The following is a 21,864-nucleotide window of genomic DNA, read 5'->3' on the forward strand; positions in this document are numbered from 1 at the left end:
GTTGATTCAGACGCCGTTATTTTTGGCCGTTCCAAATACAGTTCCAGTAAAACTAGTCACATTGTTTGCAAAATACATTATAATAGTTTATGCATTAGGATCGGCACATAAAAAGTACGACGTCTGAATCAAAGCCGTTCCAATGGCGTTCCAGAGGCGAAATTCTCGGCCAAGCCAGGCGGGAAGAACGGGTGAGCCGTTCCAAATTGATTCAGACGCCGATCTTTTCATGTACTTAATTCAAGGAATTAGGTTCGGCTCATGAAAAGATCGGCGTCTGAACTGGGCCTAAGCCGTTCATATATGTAAAACAACCAAACGCAACACAGCCTTGTGGCATGATAAGAGGAAAAACTAAAACTGTGAAATGATCATAACGGCTTCCGCAATTTTAAAAGCACGTGGAGGTGTAGTATCCAACGAAAATAATCTACCGTTCACACAAAATATATTGCAATCCAAACTACAACACAAGTCTTAAATATATCTTATTAACCAAGCACGAGGGCCGCACTGGGAGAATATTGGCCCGAGGTCTTGACAGCGAGGTCTGTGCAAAAAAGACTGAGGGCCGATATTCTTCCAGTACAGTCCTGAGCAAGCTTGGTTAATAAGAGATTTATTATACGACTGAAGTTCAAAGGGAGACACGTGCGGTATCATTCGGGACCATTCGAGACAGTGCCCGGTCCAATACTGAGAGAATATTGACCGGCAATAGAGCATTTTGATTGGTTTATTTTAGTTATTGGCCCTCTGACACAACACTGCCGAGAAAAATAAATAAGAATTACTTGTATGAGTACTAACCTGAGTTGCTAATAAGGGTAAACGTTTATTCGCCTCAGCATGGCCAGAAATCCGTGACAATCAGCGGTTTGGAACGGGAGCTCAGGTATGCGAAAAAACTTCCTTCGGATATGTCACGCAACAGCACGTTTTTTTCTTGTACAATTTCGTGCCATTCTTTTAAAAGAGGATAGGGAATTTCCAAGGTTAAAAGCACTCTTTTCTCTTTTTCTCTCGCTTCATATCTTACTTCTGGTTGAGTGAAAATGATTGCGTCTTAGGTAAAACGCGAGCAACATTGACTAAATTCGTCAACATTTTACTTGCAAATTTTCAGCGCGATTGTGTAACGCAATTGCATAATTTATTAAAGGCAAGGTTACAAAGTTCAAGAAATGTATTTTGTGATTCCAAGATGGAGGATAAGTGAGCTAGAAACTACCGTTTACGGCCGACTAAAAACATGGCGTTTTCTCGTAATTTTCCTCGGGCTTTAAAAATGACGTCACATTAAGGATTCCTCAGCAGTATTTTGGCTGGTTTTCCACCAAGTTTGGAACCGATTTAGTGGCTTCAATGGCTCATAATTTTGCACTATAAATGAAGTTCAGCATGTAAACAAAACAGTTCGATCTGGAAGAATGTTTCTGCGTACCTACGAAGTGTGGTGATTTTCGACAGTTTATGCTACCTTTGGGCTGTTTTCAAGAAAATGTATGGCGGAGTGCGAGGATTTTTTATGCGTCCAACAAAAATCGCTTCGGGAACCGCTTTAACACGCGTAAATATCCACAGAGCATGCAGCGAAGGTTGTACAAGTAGTCCACTTTATTTTGCGGTCTGGAAGAACATGTCTTCTTTGGCGGTTGTAACACAAGAGTAATTGAGATAGAATAAATATATGAAAACCATATATTTTGAACTGCGGTATTTGATACGTATGATGCACGATCCTCGCAGTAGATAGCGCTATTTAAGCAATAGCGAAATTCAGACCTGAAAAAAAAAAAAAAAAATCAGGCCTGTACGGGACTCGAACCACTGACCTCTGCGATACTAGTGCAGCGCTCTAACCAATTGAGCTAACAAGCCAACTGAGAGCAGGCCATTAAGTTGATTCGTAATGAACCCGTGAAAGTGATAAATGAGATAGAATAAATATATGAAAACCATATATTTTGAACTGCGGTATTTGATACGTATGATGCACGATCCTCGCAGTAGATAGCGCTATTTAAGCAATAGCGAAATTCAGACCTGAAAAAAAATCAGGCCTGTACGGGCCTGATTTTTTTTTTTCAGGTCTGAATTTCAGGTCTGAATTTCAGGTCTGAATCAGTCCCGTACAGGCCTGATTTTTTTTTTTTCAGGTCTGAATTTCGCTATTGCTTAAATAGCGCTATCTACTGCGAGGATCGTGCATCATACGTAACAAGAGTAATTATTAAAAGAAGGTTAGCTGAAATTGCACTGTTTTCCTTGTAGTGATTTTGCGATTCGTTTGTAACCTAAGACAGAGTTCGACATCGATGCGCATGCGTGGCGGCCATGCTGTCACGGATTTCTGGCGGTAGTAAATGTGTTCGGATAATCTCCTTATTTACCTGAGAAACTATGCGATAAATTTTTATGGACAAGCAATTGAATTTATATCAAAATTGGCTCGGAAGTACAGAGCTGATGAGCAAGACTGTGCTTTTCTCTGTTTCACGTAGCATCTAGGACTCGTGAATGCAAAGATAAGTGAGTGTGACAACCGGGGAGTGTTTCATTTAGGACGCATACTGCATTGCGTGAGTTTAAGCAAGACCCTCCAGATGACGCGTTTCTGGGGAAATGGTGAGAATTTCAGCAATTTATATTTTATATTAATATAATTTCAGAACTGAGCAAAGAGTTTCCAGCAATCTGATTGGTCGAGTGGTTCCTTACATGACGCTATATAAACCACTCCAGTCGGTTGAAATAAAATGTTAATAAATGTTACTAAAATGTTATGATTTTAGAAATTTCTCGGTTGTTCAGCTCTGAAATTATACTAAAACAATTATTCACCTCAGGTTCAGTGAATATTGTCGAATAATCTCCTCGACTTCGTCTTGGGGATTATTCGACAATATTGACCTTGCCTTCAGCGAATAATTGTTAATTATAAGCAGTGGATTGTTCCGTAATGGAAGTTATAATTCTATTTTTAAGGCTGTGCAGTTCTTGTCACTGGGTCTTGTATCACCCGAATTTTTTCTTTTTTTTTTCTTCTTTTTTTTTTTTTTTCCCAATGGATTTTGTTGTAAAAGAAGTTCAAGGGGAGGAACAACTTCGTCATTTTTATTTTTGCAGGTACCCCTCTATTTCAGTTTCACGTGCCCAATTTTCCGCTCTTTACTACTGACCTAAGGATCACTAAGGGCCCGGCACAGCCTAGAATTAAAAAAAATTCTTAAAGTTGATCCACCATCTGTGATTCCCATCTGACTTTTAGTAGTCTTCACTATGTACCATCACTACTAGATGTGAGGTAAATGTTGCATCACGATGCTGTCTTCGTAGCTCTGATGGAAGATATTTTGCGTTACCGGAGTCCATGAGCCCCAACCTCAATATCAAACGAATTGACAGTAAGCCAAGACAAACCATCTATTTTGTCTGGCTCATCATACTTCAGTGGTTTTTAGCCATTTAGAGCAACCGTTTTTTCCGAAAATATTGAATGGTGTCTCTCTTGTTGAAAATTTAAATGGCCTTTGCTGATGCAATTATGTCTCTATCAATGTCCCAAGGAAGAGCCATTACTAAGTTCAAGTGAAATATTATGATCATCAGTAAAGCTCTGAAAAAAGATACAGTGCACCTGCGTATGCTTCCCTTCAACAGACTGGCAATAATTCACTGTGTGCTTTGCAAAGAAAACTAATATCTTTTACAGGAAAAAGAATACTCTATCCGGCATCGGGCATTAACACTCGATTAAGTTACCATTTCTCAGCTAAAGGTGTCCACATTGCCATCAGTTATCTGTTAAAAATGCATGGTTAGCCTGCCTTTTTCAGATAATTACAGAACATACACTCATTCTTTGAGTGTAAGTATCTTTCTTGGTACTTTATAGTTCTTCATTGTAATTAATTTGAACGCATCTTGTTCAGTTTCCAAATGAATAAAGGCTGATAGTTTCTAAAGAAACTGTTTGGGGCTGCGTCGGTGGGGGTAACGAAATAATTTGAATATATCAACAAAGTTGAAATGGTAAATTGGCCACCGTTGCGATTATAAAAGCTGACGTTTCGAGCGTTAGCCCTTTGTTGGAGCGAATAGGGGAATTGTGGGTTGTGTATGCTTTTAAAGGCAGAAACGTAGTTCCTTTTCTGCCTTTAAGAGCACACACAACCCACAATTCCCCTATTCGCTCCGTCGAAGGGCTAACGCTCGAAACGTCAGCTTTTATAGTTGTAACGGTGGCCAATTTACCATTTCAACTTTGTTGATATATTCAAATTATTTTGTTCAGTTTCAGGTGACCAGAGAAGTTACGGTATGATCCATCAGCCACTCTAAAAAAGTTGGTATTTGACTGATGACTCGAATCTCGTGAAATGAAACACATCACGTGAAATGAAACACATCACGTGCAACCAACACATGAGGAGTAGAGGCTTTGCCTGCCAGTGTGTTCCATCCTTTAGCTACTTGTGCTTCATGGATTTGAACAACGTCAACTATCTTATACCTTCCAGCAGCTTTCATTACATTGTAACTACTCGTTGCCAAATAAACCTGTAATGTTTGGTAAGTCTCTGTCGTGTCTTTTAAAACGGATTCAATGTGGCCCTCATCATGCTCGGGATAAACCGAGCAATGGCTCCTGGTCATTCAGGTTGTTTCGTAACAATTTACGAACCAACAAAGTGATCAGCTCCCAATACAGGCAGTGGTGGGATGAGATTTCAGCTAAAACTCGACGGAATGGCCTGAAATCGCTACCAGAACAAAAAATAACACAAACAACACTATGTAAAGCAGTGGCGGATCCAGGGGGGAGGGTCCGGACCCCCCCCCCTCCCTATCAGACCTGACGCTTACAACTTTGAGACTGAAATTCTTACATCCGCAGGATCGTATATCACTTTTTAACTGGCTGATTTTTTTAAATTAATGAATCCAAGTAAATGGTAAGCTGCCAAGGAATTATAACGTGCAACCGCGACTGGTGGGAGGGGGTGTGGTGGGTATGGGGGAGAAGTAATTTGCCTCAAAAGAGTCCAACGGTCCTTTCTGAACCAAAGTTTGGACCCCCCCTATCAAAAATTCCTGGATCCGCCCCTGTAAAGGTTACAGTTTATTTGCTTTATTATTTACGGAGTTACAGAGAAGAGCCTAAACTCCCATACAAAGCTCTCTTGTAACACTGTTCAGAATCACTGAAGCGATCGTGTCGAGAAGGGCGGAAATGCGGCAAGAATTCCGTTTAATCTTCTACTATTCTAAAACAAAGCCATAGTCAAAGGCAATGTATCCTTTTCGCCATTGCTTTCTCTATCCAAGAACTGTACGCATCACGATACAGGTAAATTTTTTATGAAGCACACTACAAGGGTCGACGTGACAATGAAGCAAACCACTGGATTGCGTTACCGTATGTTAGATGAAAGAGACTGCGGGCTCAACCATAGAGCGACACCGCGCCAAGAGAGATTTAAAGATGCCTCCCAAGAAGAAGTTGAAAATTGACAGAGACAAACGTTCAAAGACAGCCGAAAAAGGTAAAGTAAGATACAAAGGAATGTTATGTATGTGGACAGAATTTGAAACCTACATGCAAGTATGCTTCTAAGACTGTCCCTGACACATGTTATTAAAAATAACACATGTTATTAAAGCCAGAATAATTATTGAAATTACCATTTCGAACATTTATGAAAAGAAAAGTCTTAAAGAAATTGTGTTTTGATACCGCCACAATGTTTCATGGGTGCTAGACTGTGAACAATGAACGATATTAATATTTTCCTTTTAATTTCGCTGCATTGATTATCAGGACATCACATGCATCACTGGATGTTGATTATTATACATAACGAGCATTTCGATAAAGCCACAAAAGTTCGATAAAGCTTTTTGACTTTAGTGTCGTGAATCAAAAACAGAAGGTATCACAACTGCCAATCACAGGAAAGTAAAGGACTAAACCGAGCATACTGCCAAAAGCGCGGGAAAACGCCGAATACGAAGCCGTGATTGGTTTACTGATTGAGAGAGTGGGTGTGAGTTTTCTGGACCAATCAGTAGCGAAGTAAAGCAAAACCAATGCAATCCAGGATTACCTTTGAGTCTCAATATTGAAATTTGTGCCATGAATTTAATTTATACTGGTAACTAGTGGTAAGTAGTTAAGCAGACTTTTTACCCCACTCCACTCATGTTGACATCCGCGCTGTGACAGTGAGTGACTCATGTGGGATAGATTCTTCATAATTGCACTTTTTGGCCACCAGCCTCATAAGATTTTTATGTTATTGAATTGAAAAAAAAAATTGCTTCACAAATGGACATGGGTCATTTAGCACCCAGGGTGCTGCTAGCTACACTCCTGGATAGAAACCTAACTTTACCAGCCAGCCAGCCAGCCAGCAGATGTAATGAAAATCATCAGTAGCCCATTAGTAGTGAGCTCATGGTATTGTATACATTTTGTTTGAAATCACATTTTATTGATGAAATTAATGAATTACACTATCCCTAGAGGAGAGTGCCAAACCAAGCAAGATTCCAAAGAATGTAAGTATGTGGTCATTACTGATCTCAGCTGTTTCTGTGTTCTCTGAACTGGATGTTGTGTGAAAGTCAAAGTAGGCAACTTGTTGTTGGACTTGACATTGCTCAGTCATTCATGTCAAGATAAATTTGTGAAATATGAATTTGAAAATTTATCTCAATCACCATAGCAACTACCACTTACCATATAAAAAATGGGGAATTTCCAAAATAGAGGAATTTCTTGCTTCAGACAATGTCTTTACTGGAGATATTTTTTCAATGCTTCCTATGTTTCAAAAGATTAAGACATGGAAATGGTATTTATGAATAAATTAGTTACACTCATATTGTTGTTATTGTGCAGGTAGCTTTTGTGAATAAAAAGGAATGAATTTCAGATTTTAAACTTAATTTCATTGGATTTTTCAGGAAGTGCAATACACAAGATGGCTTATGAAATCTGAACCTGAAAGTAGATTCGAGAAAGGAGTAGATGTAAAGGTACTTCAGTATGCTTCTAAAAGCCTTACATAAGCAATAAAATACCATTCAAGTGAGGCTATGATTCTTTTCCTTTGTAAATTCTAAATGTGTTCCGCCTTTGTTATCTGTTTATACCAGCCTTCCTTCATTCCACCCAAATACCATTAATTTATTTCACATTATTTAAGTTCCTTCAATTTTATGGGAGATGAGCGTCTTCAATAACATGTTTTCTAACATGTTTTTCTAACCATTTTCACTGCATTACTGCAGTAGAGTAGGACTAGAATGGAACATATGCGAACCATGCGAGTAGTACATCCAATAAATCCCACCCATCCCCACCCCAGGGGAGGACATCCATCACACAGTAATCTCGTGCGTGGGAAATTTAACATCTCAAGTGTGCCACAATCTCAGTGGAATTGCTCTTTAATTGTTATATGTATCATTCTAATTCATTTATTTATGCCATCTGCATCCCTATGGATGAAATGAAGAAAGTATCATTTACTTACACTGCATTCTTGTGAGACGTAAAATTGTTTAAGATCTCACAGTAACTGTATCAAAGAGCCACTTTATATAAATCTTACTTTATACCAGTGGTAATTAGGAGTGTGTTCTGAACATTATCTTAGTTTGGCATTGAGGACTTAAAGAAAGAACCAAATCAAACAGCTTGTTGGGATGGTGTGAGAAATTACCAGGTATTTCAATTTTGTCTGGTTTATTTTATTTACCTTTTACATCCTAACATCAGTATGTATATTCTCTATACTGTTCTCTAAACACTTCCAAAGGTGCTGACAAGGAGAATTTGGTCAACAATCAAGAGCGTAGTTTGTTGGTGATCATTTCCTATTTTCTTGTGACCTTAATGTCTGATGAGGGGTGATATTGCAGAGAGAGATTAAAAGCCAGTAACTCTGAGGCTCAAAGGGTTAAAGATGTTGATATCTTTGTTTATATTTAACAATTATTCGCCAAAGGCGAGGTGAATATCATCAAATAATCCCCAAGACGAAGTTGAGGGGATTATTCGACAATATTCACTGAACCTGAGGCAAATAATTGTTTTAGTATGATTTCAGAGCTGAACAACGGAGAAATTTCTAAAATCATAACATTTTAGTAACATTTATGAATATTTTATTTTAACACTTTATATAAACTGCGTGGTGCAGTTTATATAGCGTCATATAAGGAACCGCTTGACCAATCAGATTGCTGGAAACTCTTTGCTCAGCTCTGAAATTATACTAACTTAATATACAGTTGAATCTTTTTTGCTTGCCTTTTTGCTCCAACTTGTTGAGAGGGGCCAAATTCTTAGAGATTAATAAATTTTTCAGGGTCCCCATCGTCTGTTTAAAGAGTTAGGGTCAACTTAGTCTTCAAGTTTAATGTAAGTTTTCCTAAGAAAATGCAAAATGAAATGATTTCATCTTTGCTAAGGTAATTTAATTCAATGATTGTAACAATTAGTAAATAAACTTAGAAGTTATCTATTTTTGTCATATTGGATGTTCCCTGCTTTCTATTTTAGGCTCGAAATTTCATGCGTGATCAAATGAAGAATGGCCACCTTGCATTCTTTTATCACAGTAACTGTAAAAATCCTGGCATAGCTGCAATTGTGGAGGTAAAATCTCATAACATGGAGAGTTTCAACCCCATAATTGACATTTTGTTATATTGATATAAATCTCCCCAAAAGTATTAAGGAGTCTATGACATACTCCCTCTTTTACAAGAAGAATCTTTTTCTCTCTTCCACAGTCTTCTAAACTTTACAGATATTAGTTAATTTGATTTTTGTTCTACAGAAAATGGGGAAAACCAGGTAATTTTATCTGCATTAAAAAGGATTTGGACAATTCTGCTCAAGGATGGTTGAATGTTGTTATCCAGATTTCAGATTTCCAGAGAAAGGCATCTGAAAAGTGTTTAATGGTCATGTGTGGTCAATCTTCCCACCATTACATATTTAGAAGTTGATATACTTGTATTTGAACTTGCAGATTGTCAAAGAAAGCTATGTGGATTATACACAATTTGATAAAACAGATCCTCATTATGACCCGTAAGTAATAACAGGCTTCAAAAATACTGATCAAATATTTACCATCTTTTTTCTTTCCATTCCTATCTCTGTGTAGAACACTTTCCACACTCTTGATGGTTGATAAAGGATGCAGGGCACTTGTTGTAAACATGAACCTGCATGCTTACTTACAAGTTTTTTGTATTTAATCTGAAAGTCTGCAATTTACATTCTCTCATATTTTTCTTTGCAAATTGCCCTTTACAAATATTTATCATCTTCCTTGATCGTTACCATGCTTGGTCAGTAATATTTTGTAGTGCCTTTGAAAAACTGTTTACTGTCCCCCTATCTAAATTTTGAAAATCTCAATAGACCTTTTAACACCCTAACACCAGTACGGGTATGCATACTGGTATGCTCCATACTTAAGGTACCCACTGAGGGCTATTTATTTAGACAAAGTTGAGCAACTGTTCAGTAAAACTGCATCGTAAACAGTTCTCAATTTAGCTGAATAATTTGGATATATCAACAAAGTTGAAATGGTAAATTGGCCACCGTAATGATTACAAAAGCTGATGTTTGGAGCGTTAGCCCTTCGTCGGAGCAAAGGGCTAACGCTTGAAACGTCAGCTTTTGTAATCATTACGGTGGCCAATTTATCATTTCAACTTTGTTGATATATCCAAATTATTTCGTTACTCCCACCGACGCAGCCCCAAAGTTTCTTTCGAAACTATCAGCCTTTATCAATTTAGCTGAACCTCTTATCTGAACATTTATTTTTGTAAACAGTGTCAAGAGGGCCCAAAGCTAACAGTATGGGGACATTTATTTTAAGGTGTCCCACTCTTATACAGGACATCTGAGTCCACTGATTGCATAAAACTGTGGTTTGGGTTACAACTTGTGCAAGGTGCCAGCCCTGAGAGGTTAACAATTAAGAGTTTCTGTAGCTGTTGATCATTTCGTTTATTCTCATTACCTTAATTTTTGATTGAGGGGTGATATTGTAGGGAGAAATTACATTCTAGTCACTGTTAAAGGTGAGGGGGTTCATAGCATTTTGAGTGTTATCCTGAGGGTATTTCAACAGCATGTACAAATCTCAGTAACTCACCATTTTAATGAACTAAATGATCTACATTAGTGATTCATGGTTTATTTTTAAAGGAATTCCAAGAAAGAGAACCCCAAATGGTTCATGGTAAGTTGTGGAAATGGCAATAATAAGTAACTTTGAAGGGAGCCTTGAATGTTGTTTCTTTTTTGCAAAGGTATTGCATTCATACTATACAGTATAAACTCTGAACGCAGGAGTGATGACATAAAGTGTATCTAATGGGCAGCATAGAGTATTAAAAGTTTTGTATCTTTTAATGCAACATGAAGTTCTCCTTGTGTTTTAAAAGAGATAGAAGGCAATTTGGAAGGAGAATCTAACAGACCATCAGAAGACTATTAGGCCCTTTTCATGTGTACCTCTTCATGTGCAAATTGTTCTTTTTGTGTTCTTTGGTTTCTTTTTTTTGTAGGTGGATGTAAAGTTTGTCCGTATGATGAAGCGCTTTATACCTCTTCAAGAACTGAAAGCTCTTCATCAAGTAAGCTGCCTCACGCATTGATAAGTGATGATGTTAATGGCATAGAGTATTAAGTAATACCTGATTATCCAACAGCTGCCAGGTATCTGAGCTCTCACTGATCAGATGCTCTCTGCAAGTGCACAACACTTGAAGTAGCCTGTTTGTTTGTTGATGTTTTGTTTTTGTTTTGAATAGGAACACAAAGCCACTGATGGTCCATTAAAGTCAGTGGCACTCTTCACATCAGCCCGATTATCAGTTCAACCAGTTACTGAAGGTAACTCATGCAAATTTAACTATGGTATTAGAAAGTTAAAAACTTGAAGTCTGTTTTAATTGTCATCTGTGAAAAATGGTCACCAAATTTGAACTTATATTTTAAGCTCTGGGCATGATGCCTACATGGTGCAGTAGTGGTGGTCACTGATTTTTTTTTTTTAACTTGTGCATCAGACTTTGCTAAAAAGAGGGACTGCTCTTTGTCTAGATTTTTCATATTGGCTACAAAAAAATTAATAGCACTTTCCTAAGACCTTAGCAAATGAATGAAGTGACTCTTTTGCTCCCCAAGGCACTCAGTCTTTCAATGCTGTTTCAAGTCATTTGCACTCAAAATTGTACCAAACAATTCTTGTAAACTGTAAAAAATAATCAATTTATTTTTTTTTTCTTATTCAGTAGAGGTAAACTTTCCTTTCTCCTTTTATTGTTTCAGATGAGTTTGAATACATTTGTAGTTTGGAGGACAAACCAGTTGGTGCCAGTTAAATTCTGCAAAATTAATAGTGCTGCTACACCTTATTCTGAAATTTTTCAATGAAAAGCAGACTATCCTGTGGCTAAATGTTCAAATGTAAAATTGAGGACTTTCTCAACAAATAAATAATGTTCCTGTTCCAGAAGTAGATAGAATTGTTCCCGAGTTGGGTTTTGTTTATAGATGTTGCTGAAAAGTAACCTTAAACACCTAAATTTTTTGGATTGTTAATTTTACATGGCATAACTATTCATTTAGTCCTGTGGGACAAAAATCCAAGGAGGGTTATTCAACTGTATTCCATGTTATTTAACAAATAAAGAAGCCTTGACTGTGCTGTGTTTGTTGTAAGGCACGTAGGAAGTGGCTAGAGCACAAAGGATGTGTGGAGGCAAAGACTAGAGATATAAAAATGAAACAAAACAAAATATATATCTAACTTGCAAAATAGATATCTGAAATTTGCCATCAGTACATAAATAATCAAATAAAAAATAATCATTGAGGTTTGAAGTAGGGGGTTATCAGGACACAGGTTTCAAATAGCCTTACCCACTTCTATTCCCCCCCTTCCAAGAAGATCTGCAGGTGTACATCCCTGATTATTACAAAATTTTTTATGAGAGATGAATTTTCTTACATTTTGGAGTAGAACCTAACATAGTTCAGTTGTCAAAAAGACATCATTTCTTTAGACTTTGAAAAGGGCTGGGCAAAGTGGACTTTTTTCCTATGCCTGACTATCACTGAAGGTACCATATTGAAGATTTGAATATTACTTATAAAGCTGATGTACAGCACCAACCCACAGGTAAAACAAACTCCTCTCAACAAATGTTGGGAACTGCATGAACTAAACCCCTATGTGTAACTTGTTCCTTAGCTAATCAGTTTTCATGAATCAGTTTTCATGAACCAGTTTTTAACAGGCTCCATTTAAACTAGCTTTCTGTTGAACTGGGCAAACCTATATTAATAGAAATAAATACAACTAAATATGACAACTCTTCCACTTTTTTCAGGTTAGAGACTTCCACTGACAACAGTCCACCATCAGGACAAAACTCATCTGTCAAACACTCTAAATTATCAAATGAAAGTGGTTAAGTTACTAAAAATGGAATGTTACCATCTGCAGGGAAATCTTCTAAGCAGCCATGACCATTTGCCTTCTTACAAGGCATAAAGCTACCAGGTTTATATTCAGTCCAACTGTCTTGAAAACCTGTCCTACGCCAGGACTGAGAATGTTTAAGGATTTCTCTTCCATAGCGATTTCGTGAAAACAAACCAGGAGAAAATGATGTAATAATCCAGTAACCTTCAATGTTGGCTTTTGTAAATGTTTCATATTTCTGCAGCTCACTTGGGAGATACCTGTAATTTGTCATGTCAGCCATTCCCCATACTTCAATATTAAACTCATTAAAATAAACACCCACATACCCATGACTACCCCCTTGCTTTTGTGGTTCAAAACCTCTTAAACTGTAACCATTTTTCTGGAAATAATCAACTGTTCTATTTTCACCAAAGATGTTAATACCAGTACAAAGAAAAGTTAAATCTCCATCTATATCCCAAGGAACAAGGCTTTTGAACTTGATACCACCCAAGGTAGAACCAGAATCAAGTTCAAATGTAAGGTTGTGAACTTCAGTAAAATTCTGAAAAAATACCAAGGCATCAGCGTACTGTTTCAGGCAACACAAAGGGAGTAGTTCATGATCAGGTTTGCAAGTAACTTCAATATCTTTACAGGAGAAGGAATGCTTTATCCCCTCTGGCATTATCACTCTATTTAGTTGCCATTTCTTAGCCAAAGGCGTCCAAACGTTTCTATTATTTCTTTTGGAATAGGACCAGTAGTCTGTTGTAAAATACATAGCATCTGGACACGACATCGCTAGGCTGCCTTTTTGGATAATAGTTAAAAACCAGTCTTCAAACACAACTTCATTTGGAAGCTTCTCATCAAGCTTGAACAGATTTGTTTTGGTGACAAAAGGTCCCTGTAGATAATCACAGAACATGCACTCATTCTTTGAGTGTAAGTATCCTTCTTGGTACTTTATGGCGTAGTTCTTCATTGTAGTTTGAACACATCCTGCTTTCCAGTGACCGGCAAAGTTACGGTATGATCCACCAGCAACTTCAACATATGATACTTGACTGATAACACGAATCTGCCTCTCTAGTTGTGTTAGCCATGTGAAGTGAAACACGTCACGTGCAACCAGCACATAAGGAGTAGAGGCTTTCCTAACTAGTGTGTTCCATACTTTAGCAACATTTACTCCATGAACTTTAATCACATGAACATTTTCATACTTTTTGGCAGCTTGCATTACAATGTCACTTCCTGTTGCCAAATAAACTTGAATTGTTGGATAGGTCTCTGTTATTCCTTTTATAACTGTTTCAATGTGTCCTTCATCTCGCTTTGGATATGCAACATTGTTGACTAGCACACTTACAACAGAATGAAGAGGTTTAATATTGGTACAGCTGGTTTTCACCCAACCATTCTCGAGGGAGCTTGAATTTGTCCCATGATTGTAAACTTCTGGACACACATCCAAAATAACATCATTGTCGCTCACACTATCCACTGCTTTCCTCCTGTCATATTTGTTTATAATTTCATCCAACTGCTCGGCCAATTTTGCTGATGGCCCCTGTTTCAAGAGGAGAAATTCCTGCAATTGTTGGTGAATGCCTTTAAGCTCCTTTGCAAGGTTTTCTCGCAACTTGCGAGTCTCTTCACATGGCCTGTAAGAGACAAGATTTATACCTTAAACACATCTTTAAACATACTATTAAACACAGTCTACTGCCACGTTCATAATGGTTACAGTAAAAATTTTTAACAGTTAAGGTTGTGGTTTGTTTATTATTTGAGAATGATTTTTTTGCTTTGCGCAAGCATGTAACAAAGAAAAAATCTGAGTCCTGTGAAGAATTGAACCTAAGACGTTTGGATTCCATGCTCTGATGCCCTACCACTGAGCCACAGACACTCCATGGTGAGCAAAGCTCAGTACAAAGTTCATATATGACATGCATCCTGCATACTGCTTGCTTGGATTCACTTCCTATTCACAGTGTTGCTACCACTGTTAACTTAGCATACATTCTGTGGCTAACATACCATTTATGCCTCTATTAATATCATTTTATTCCAGTCTTTGAGAGCACTAACTCTGATCCAGTATAATGATATTAAATACTTTTTTCCTGTTTGTCAAGCTATCAACACAAGGATAGGTTTAAGGAGAGGTTTCCATTTAATACAAATTCAGAAAAGCCAAATATATCTACCTGTAGCTTTTATTCCAATGTGTGCTGATTTTAAATATGGACATGAACATTACCACCACCAGTATTGGGCATGCTTTCAACATTATGCCCCAGGACCGTGGACGAATAGACATCACTGTGCCAAGTCTCTCCCTGTTTTTCACAAAGATAACCATGTGTTTAATTTAGTATACAAATACTACAATTTAGCATCCTTGAATTAAACTGCAAATATTCATTTGTGATCAGTAATGCCCTTCCACAGAGGTTTTTTGCTTTGTACTTGAGACAAATCTTATCAATTTACAATCATTTAATTTTTTATTTCTTTATTCAAATTTAATACATTTGCAAAAATTTATTTTGAATTCGTGATTTGCATGTGACATTCCTGTCATTTATGAAAATTACATGCATCACATGTCCGTGTAATGCTGCAAGACATAAAAGTATACTTTACAGAAGAATTTTTAAGTCATTCATGCACCATGACCATGGAGTGACAATAGGTTACTGCAGTGAGAGAACTCGATTCATTTCCTTTTTTTTTTTCTTTTTTTAAGTTTCTACATCTCACATTCTTGTTCCAAGCCTTCCTTATGACCTGCCAAAAATTTTTGCTATTCTCAGTTTCTGCAAATTGCTCTCTTCAGTAAGAAAGTCTGCACTTTTATTAATTTCTTAACACAATTCCTGGCTATTTGCATCTTTGTTGACCTTGTAGAACCACAAAACATGACTATAAGCAATGTTTAGGATGGGTCATATCATGCAATTGTGCAATTCTCACTAGTTACTAGTCACTCTGGTATGACCTTGATGATACCACAAATGTGGAATCATTTGGGGATTTGGGGTGGCTATATGGCTTTACCTCCATCCTAAGAATCAGCACTGCACTGATGAGGCCCAGAAGGTTGAAACAGTATAGACTGTAGTATTTCATTTTGATGGTCTTTGTATGTTTGAGCAGTAGTTTATCATAAGTTTATATATAATAATATAGTTTTAAACAGAATAAAAAGGTAAACCAAACGATGAGCTCCTAGTAGAAGGATCCACGGAGGATACGGTGCTTCAATGAAAATATTAAGTGTAAAACAATGAAACATGAAGCAAACTTCTAACAGAGGTCATTCTGTAAACCTACTAGGACTTTTAGTTTTTAATTTTTATGTAAATACGTTCCATTTGAAGAAGGCCGAAGGCCCAAATGTCGCCACATTAAAGCTGGAACACTTAGAAGTTTGCTTTATGTTTCATTTTACACTTACTTAATAATATATTTTTATATAGGAAGTCTGTGTTTCAATATTTCCATATCATAGTGCTCAATATATAAAAGTAGAGCACAATATATGTTGAGTTAGAAAAATACAAAGACTATGCTTTCATCACTACAAGCCTATTTTGTGATTGCTCACTCATCAGGGGATTGATGAGTGAGCAATCACAAAATAGACTTGTATATATATAATTATATACATACATACATACATATACCTGCAGACAGTACTGTTTCAGCCTTCTGGGCCTCATCAGTGCAGTGCTGATGCTAGGATGGGGGAGAACCGATATGGTTACCCCAAACGATCCCACATTTGTGGTATCGTCTAACTAAGCCATGCCAGAGTGCTCAAACTAGGAAAGCCTAGCGAGCTATGCGCAATGCTAGCGGCAATGACTCACCCCACAGTGCTCAATTTGGACATGAAAGCAGAGCTTTGTATGCCAAAGAGCTATATCTAACTGCATGGTTCTATATATATATATATATATATAGAGTAGTAGGTAGTGATCAACCAAGACGACACGTGACACATGGTTTCTGTTATTTGGAGTTTCATGCTTACGCACTCATCAGACAGATTTCATGAAGAATGTTCCTTACAAGCTAGTTTATATATAGAGGTGTGATAAAAAAATTATTGTTATTTACAATTGCTGCATTACAATGGGGCTAAGGTATTACGAATGAGGCAACAGTGAACGTGAACTAATCATCTGTGGTAGTAGGTAGCAGAATAATAGTCTATTGTGGTGTTTGGTGATAATTAGCTATTCTTCAAGTAGTATTTGTTCTCATGGCGGCATTTGGAGATGAGTTCCGATTTTTTGTTGAGTAGCCTGTCACAGTTCGATTTAATTATCATTAATTTTTCTGTTAGGCAAAGGTTGCATCGTTTGGAAGTGTTGTTGTAGGGTCTTGCTCTGGTCTATTTGATGTTGTAATCCTCACCGCTATCCTGTAGTTGCCAAATGTACTTTGATAGCTCGGTGCTGTTAATGTGCTCTCTATGTCAGAATGAAGATTTATGTTGTGTAAATCTCTGTTTGAAAGTTCCTTCTGTCAGTCCAATGTAGTCTTTTATTTTGTCACTTGTTGTGACTTAGGCGTTATAGATTAAGCAGGAGGTTAGACAGTTGTTGTCGAGTGGGAATTGGTCTTTAGAGCGGCAGTTGCACCGTTTCTGGTTGTCAGTGTGGGCGTCGTTGCTGGTAATTTTCTTGTTGTGTTCGTCAATAATCGATTTCATGTTGTCCATGCAGCTGTAGATAACTTTGACGTTCTTCATTAAATCTGTCTGAATTGTAATACAATAACTTACAAACTCCTTAAATAGGTTTACAAAAAGGGCATGATAACAGGTATTAACAAAAACAGTAATTACTTCACAAAAAATTATCACAATCTATGAGAAAAACAAACATAGAAATTAAAAAATTGTCGAATCCACTGAAAATGTTAAGGAACCAGCCTTGAAATAAGGCGAGAATTGTACCAAAATTCCCAATCAAAGCTGAGACTAGGACCTTTGATGCCCGCCCAATTTGAAAAAATTCTCCACATTAATTATAGTTTATTCTTTTTTGGAGTGAAATTCCTGGCGTTTATTCAAGCCGAAAGGTGCCAGAGAGAACAACTTTGCGCTCCGATATGCTTCTTTGGTAATTAAAAGTTTCTCAATGTTACCTGAATTGTTTACGGTCGCCTGCACTTGATCAACGCATTGGAATGAGAAATCGTTTAAATTATGTGGTGTTTTGTTAAAATGTACCGCTACTTCACAGGTCAGTGGAGCAACTGATTTTAAAGAGCTACATAGAGAGTGGACAAGGGTTTATTGATGATTACCACCAAAATTAAATTGTGATGCATGAATTTTACATGAAGGCAAATGTGATTCATGAATTTATGAACCAGTGTGAGGTATGATTGGCCTCCAAAAATAACATCACTGATTAATATCAGATTTCACAGAAATCTTGTACACAAGAATAGTGATTTAAAGTATTCCCTCTTATATAAATAATGTATGAACATTTCTAAACTTTGTGTGTGAAATGGGATCTGCACCCGCACACAAAATTTTAAGAACAGACTAAGAACATACCTAGGCTGAGAGTCAGTTAAGAACGGCTTTATTTTACTCAATTTCTTTTTTGCAAGGGGCATAAGTAAAGGTAAAAGAAATGTAAGACTGAAGTCTAGCAGGACAATCATTTCAAGTACCTTTAAGGACAACAATGCTGTTTTCTCATTGTACAATACATTGAAGAACAACTCATTTTGTGGTCAAACAGTCTGTACTATCAAATACTTAACTGCATATCGAAGGACGTTTTCAGGCTCAAAACACAAAAAAAAAAAAAAAAGAAGAAAAACGTTCTGCATCATGACATCACTCATCCTCGGAGACCCAGGCGCAGTGGGTCGATTTCAAGTTAGGGAATGAAGAGCCCCTGGGGACATTGTCTTACAAGACTAGTTCCAAACGGTCGCAGTCGTTCTGCCATCTGATTGGTGCCAGAAAATCTTTGTGTTTTTCTGCCCAATCAGAGTGAAGTGTGCTTTAGAGTCCTTTCGTGTGTTTTTACACGGACATATACTAGTAGCTCAGTTGCTCGCTATGTTTGTTTGGACCTTGTGACGGAGATTTGCTTGAGGTGAAAAGTTTCAGTCTCAGCACACGATGTAAGAGAAATCGCTCATGTCCGCGAAAATCTTACTGGAAATTATACTGATTACTTTCGCAGGTATCACTAGAGAACGTGTTTTAAAGTTTGTGAGGTTTGTATACAACACGATGGTTGCAGTCATTGATATGTCGCTTTAAACGTTAAACGAGATTTAAGCTTAAATCTTTCTAGATTTTTTGCATAATTTGCTGTGACTGAAACTTTGCCAATCCCGTGAAGTTATTTCGTCACACGGCCCATGCAGGTATGTCGAGCAACTGGTACTTGTGCAGCTTTCTGTGCGTGCCAAAATCTAATCTTATCTACGCTTGAAAAAAAAGAAAAGCTAAGCATGGAAACTTTTGCTTATTAGATGTGGGTAGATGACCCTGTACTACTAAGCTGACATTTACAATAAAGCAAACCCGCCCTTTCCATCCAATATTTCTTGGTCTTTGGTTTTGTTTTTCCCATTGAAAACAGCATCGGATCGATTCCCAATGATCAAAAGTATTTAACTTGGTCTTCAACAATCGACAGAAGAGGTGAAATGACAATGACCAAGGGACAAGAAGAGAATCTGTGGCCTTCCTAGCTCAAGAATTTCAACACTCTAGACAGCAGTTGAAAGATTAAACTCTTTCCAAACCCCTTCGGTAACTGCCCGAAAACATCTCTGCTTCCCACGATGTTCTCGTTAATAAGTTTTTGTTCAGATTTTAATTAGCTAACCGGAAATACAGCTAAGCTTTCTCTTAGCACTTGCTGGAGGTCGTCCACGAACTTAACGTTCTCTGCAACCTTGGCCGTATTGTGAACGACTTTACTACTAAGATTAGATTTTGGCGCGCACAGAAAGCCGAAAGCTACGTAGGCGAAAGCGCCAGTTGCTTGACATACCTGCGTGGCCCGTGCGACGAAAGAACTTCACGGGATTGGCAAAGTTTCAGTCGCAGCAAATTATGCAACTGATCTAGAAAGATTTAAGCTTAAATCTCGTTTAACGTTTAACGCGACATATCAATGACTGCAACCATCGTGTTGTGTATAAACCTCGCAAACTTTAAAACAAGTTCTCTAGTGATACCTGCGAAAGTATTAGATTTTCGCAGACAGTCTGATTGATTTCTCTTACATTGTGTGCTGAGACTGAACTTTTCACCTCAAGCAAATCTCCGTCGCAAGGTCCAAACAAACATAGCGAGCAACTGAGCTGCTAGTATATGTCCGTGTTAAAACACACGAAAGGACTCTAAAGCACACTTCACTCTGATTGGGCAGAAAAACACAAAGATTTTCTGGCACCAATCAGATGGCAGAACGACTGCGACCGTTCGGAACTAGTCTTGTGAGACAATGTCCCCAGGGGCTCTTCATGCCCTAACTTGAAATCGACTCAGCCCCTGGGTCTCCGAGGATGGACATCACTGTACTTTTACTTGCAATAGGAAAACTAACCAGCCACACGTCCGTTGATGTAAAATTACTGTCTCTGTATAATATTCACTATTTATTGTCAAACTTTGCTTCGTAGAGTACAAATAACGCCAAAGATATTTGTACTCCAGAGAACCGGTTAGACACTCGCCCGCACTGAAGTCACAATTTGGGGTGTTGGATAATAAATCTCTTATTAAAGGTTTTGTTGTGTAGTATCGCTGAGTATTTTTACTCAGCGCTTGTATTTTGGCTCGTCTAATGGGCTGGTCAAAATATGGCATAGCTCGTACAAACTCTCAGCGATACTACACAACAAAACGTTTAATAAGATTTACGTACATATTGGAATTTTGAAGCACACCACCCGTATGAAGCCCAGACAGGCACTCTTCTACATCTACATCTATTTTAATACTCTTCAATGCTATTACACATCAAGAAGAGATAAAAGAATAAAAATATAAACATAGCTTATAAAAATAATAAATAATAAATATGTAATTGCAGTAATTAACAATATAGCTATATGTATATGAGCACGATCCTTCGCAGTAAAGCACTATTTGAGCAATAGTGAAAATCAGACCTGAAAAAAATTTCAGGCCTGTACGGGATTCGAACCACTGACCTCTGCGATACTAGTGCAGCGCTCTACCAATTGAGCTAACAAGCCAACTGGGAGCAGGCCATCAAATTAATTCGATATAAACCCGTAGATGATAAATCAAACAACAACAAACATATGAAACATATGTGTGAACTGCGGTTAACATATGTGTGAACTGCGGTTATGTTAGCTCAATTGGTAGAGCGCTGCACTAGTATCGCAGAGGTCAGTGGTTCGAATCCCGTACAGGCCTGAAATTTTTTTCAGGTCTGATTTTCACTATTGCTCAAATAGTGCTTTACTGCGAAGGATCGTGCTCATATACGTCTCATAACCGCAGTTCACACATATGTTTCATATGTTTGTTGTTGTTTAATATAGCTATACTTAGAAATAAAACTCAGCGACAAAAACTTCATAAAAAATTAATAAAGGTCTTTTTACTCACCTGAAGTGTTGTTCTTGTACTTAAGTAACGATTTCAAGCCATTTGAGAATTTTTTATTCAAGTCTTTGAAGACTGCTGCTAGATCGAGTCAACACCATACTGCCAGATTTTTAACGTTAAACCAAGTCCCCTCGCTTTCTCTCTAGTCAGGGCAATACGGGGATAAATTTCCAGTTCTACTGACAGAACTTTGTATCGAGAGTTCCTTTAACGAAGATAAGCGAAATGTCGTGAAAATAAATTGTTTGAATGATGCTCTCGCACCCTCTTCCACACGATCGCGCGATTTTGCAATAATTTGCCACGCCGTTACGCCGGCGATAACAAGGCCGCGAGAGGCTTTATGTATGGGGAATTGTTATGTCCAAGATACGATTACGCCCCACGCTTACATACATAAACATGTCATGTATGGGAATTATTATGTCCTCAGTATATACTGTCGAACCTCTATTAAGCGGCCCTCTATTCAGCGGTCACCCTCTATTAAACGGACGCTCATCAAATAATTCCCAAAATACAGTCCAGTTCCCTTACTTACTGTAAATTTGACCTCTATTAAGCGGACGCGGTCACCGTTTACAATTCCCAATTGGCTAATGTTATTGTATTTCACCTCTATTAAGCGGTCACCTAGTAAATTCCAATTAACTACGCGTTATTTTGACACGATGATACGCGCACCAGGTC

At 37.7% G+C, this 21,864-nt stretch overlaps 2 protein-coding genes across 3 annotated transcripts; one reads left to right on the plus strand and one right to left on the minus strand.

Moving 5' to 3' along the window:
- Window positions 1-5,423: 5,423 nt before the first annotated feature.
- Window positions 5,424-11,754, plus strand: LOC111321981 (thymocyte nuclear protein 1). The gene is made up of 10 exons (XM_022925004.2): window positions 5,424-5,549; window positions 6,530-6,564; window positions 6,973-7,044; window positions 7,668-7,736; window positions 8,576-8,671; window positions 9,051-9,112; window positions 10,250-10,283; window positions 10,612-10,680; window positions 10,858-10,939; window positions 11,378-11,754. The coding sequence occupies exons 1-10, from the start codon at window positions 5,432-5,434 to the stop codon at window positions 11,428-11,430; spliced, it is 690 nt and encodes a 229-aa protein (XP_022780739.2). The 5' UTR covers window positions 5,424-5,431; the 3' UTR covers window positions 11,431-11,754.
- Window positions 11,755-11,829: 75 nt separating this feature from the next.
- On the minus strand, window positions 11,830-21,508 carry LOC111321980 (uncharacterized). Of its 2 annotated transcripts, none has more exons than XM_022925003.2 (3): window positions 21,175-21,508; window positions 14,741-14,872; window positions 11,830-14,191 (listed from the first exon to the last, which is right to left on the minus strand). In XM_022925003.2, the coding sequence occupies exons 2-3, from the start codon at window positions 14,851-14,853 to the stop codon at window positions 12,523-12,525; spliced, it is 1,782 nt and encodes a 593-aa protein (XP_022780738.1). In that variant the 5' UTR covers window positions 14,854-14,872; window positions 21,175-21,508; the 3' UTR covers window positions 11,830-12,522. The 2 variants fall into 2 exon arrangements, with proteins under 2 accessions (XP_022780738.1, XP_088591563.1); XM_088735437.1 differs by lacking the exon at window positions 21,175-21,508 and adding an exon at window positions 18,327-18,394.
- Window positions 21,509-21,864: the final 356 nt, after the last annotated feature.

This window comes from Stylophora pistillata, chromosome 1, assembly GCF_964205215.1.
Source record: "Stylophora pistillata chromosome 1, jaStyPist1.2, whole genome shotgun sequence".
NCBI lineage: Eukaryota > Metazoa > Cnidaria > Anthozoa > Scleractinia > Pocilloporidae > Stylophora > Stylophora pistillata.

What these genes read in the sequence shown, in the direction of transcription:
- LOC111321981 (XM_022925004.2), top strand. Translation starts at nt 5,432, where the DNA reads ATGAAAGAGACTGCGGGCTCAACCATAGAGCGACACCGCGCCAAGAGA. An exon ending in CAAGCAAGATTCCAAAGAAT is followed by an intron (nt 6,565 to 6,972) that starts GTAAGTATGTGG and finishes TGGATTTTTCAG; the next exon opens with GAAGTGCAATACACAAGATG. An exon ending in AACTGAAAGCTCTTCATCAA is followed by an intron (nt 10,681 to 10,857) that starts GTAAGCTGCCTC and finishes TGTTTTGAATAG; the next exon opens with GAACACAAAGCCACTGATGG.
- LOC111321980 (XM_088735437.1), bottom strand. An exon ending in CATTGGAATAAAAGCTACAG is followed by an intron (nt 14,192 to 14,740) that starts GTAGATATATTT and finishes TGTCTCTTACAG; the next exon opens with GCCATGTGAAGAGACTCGCA.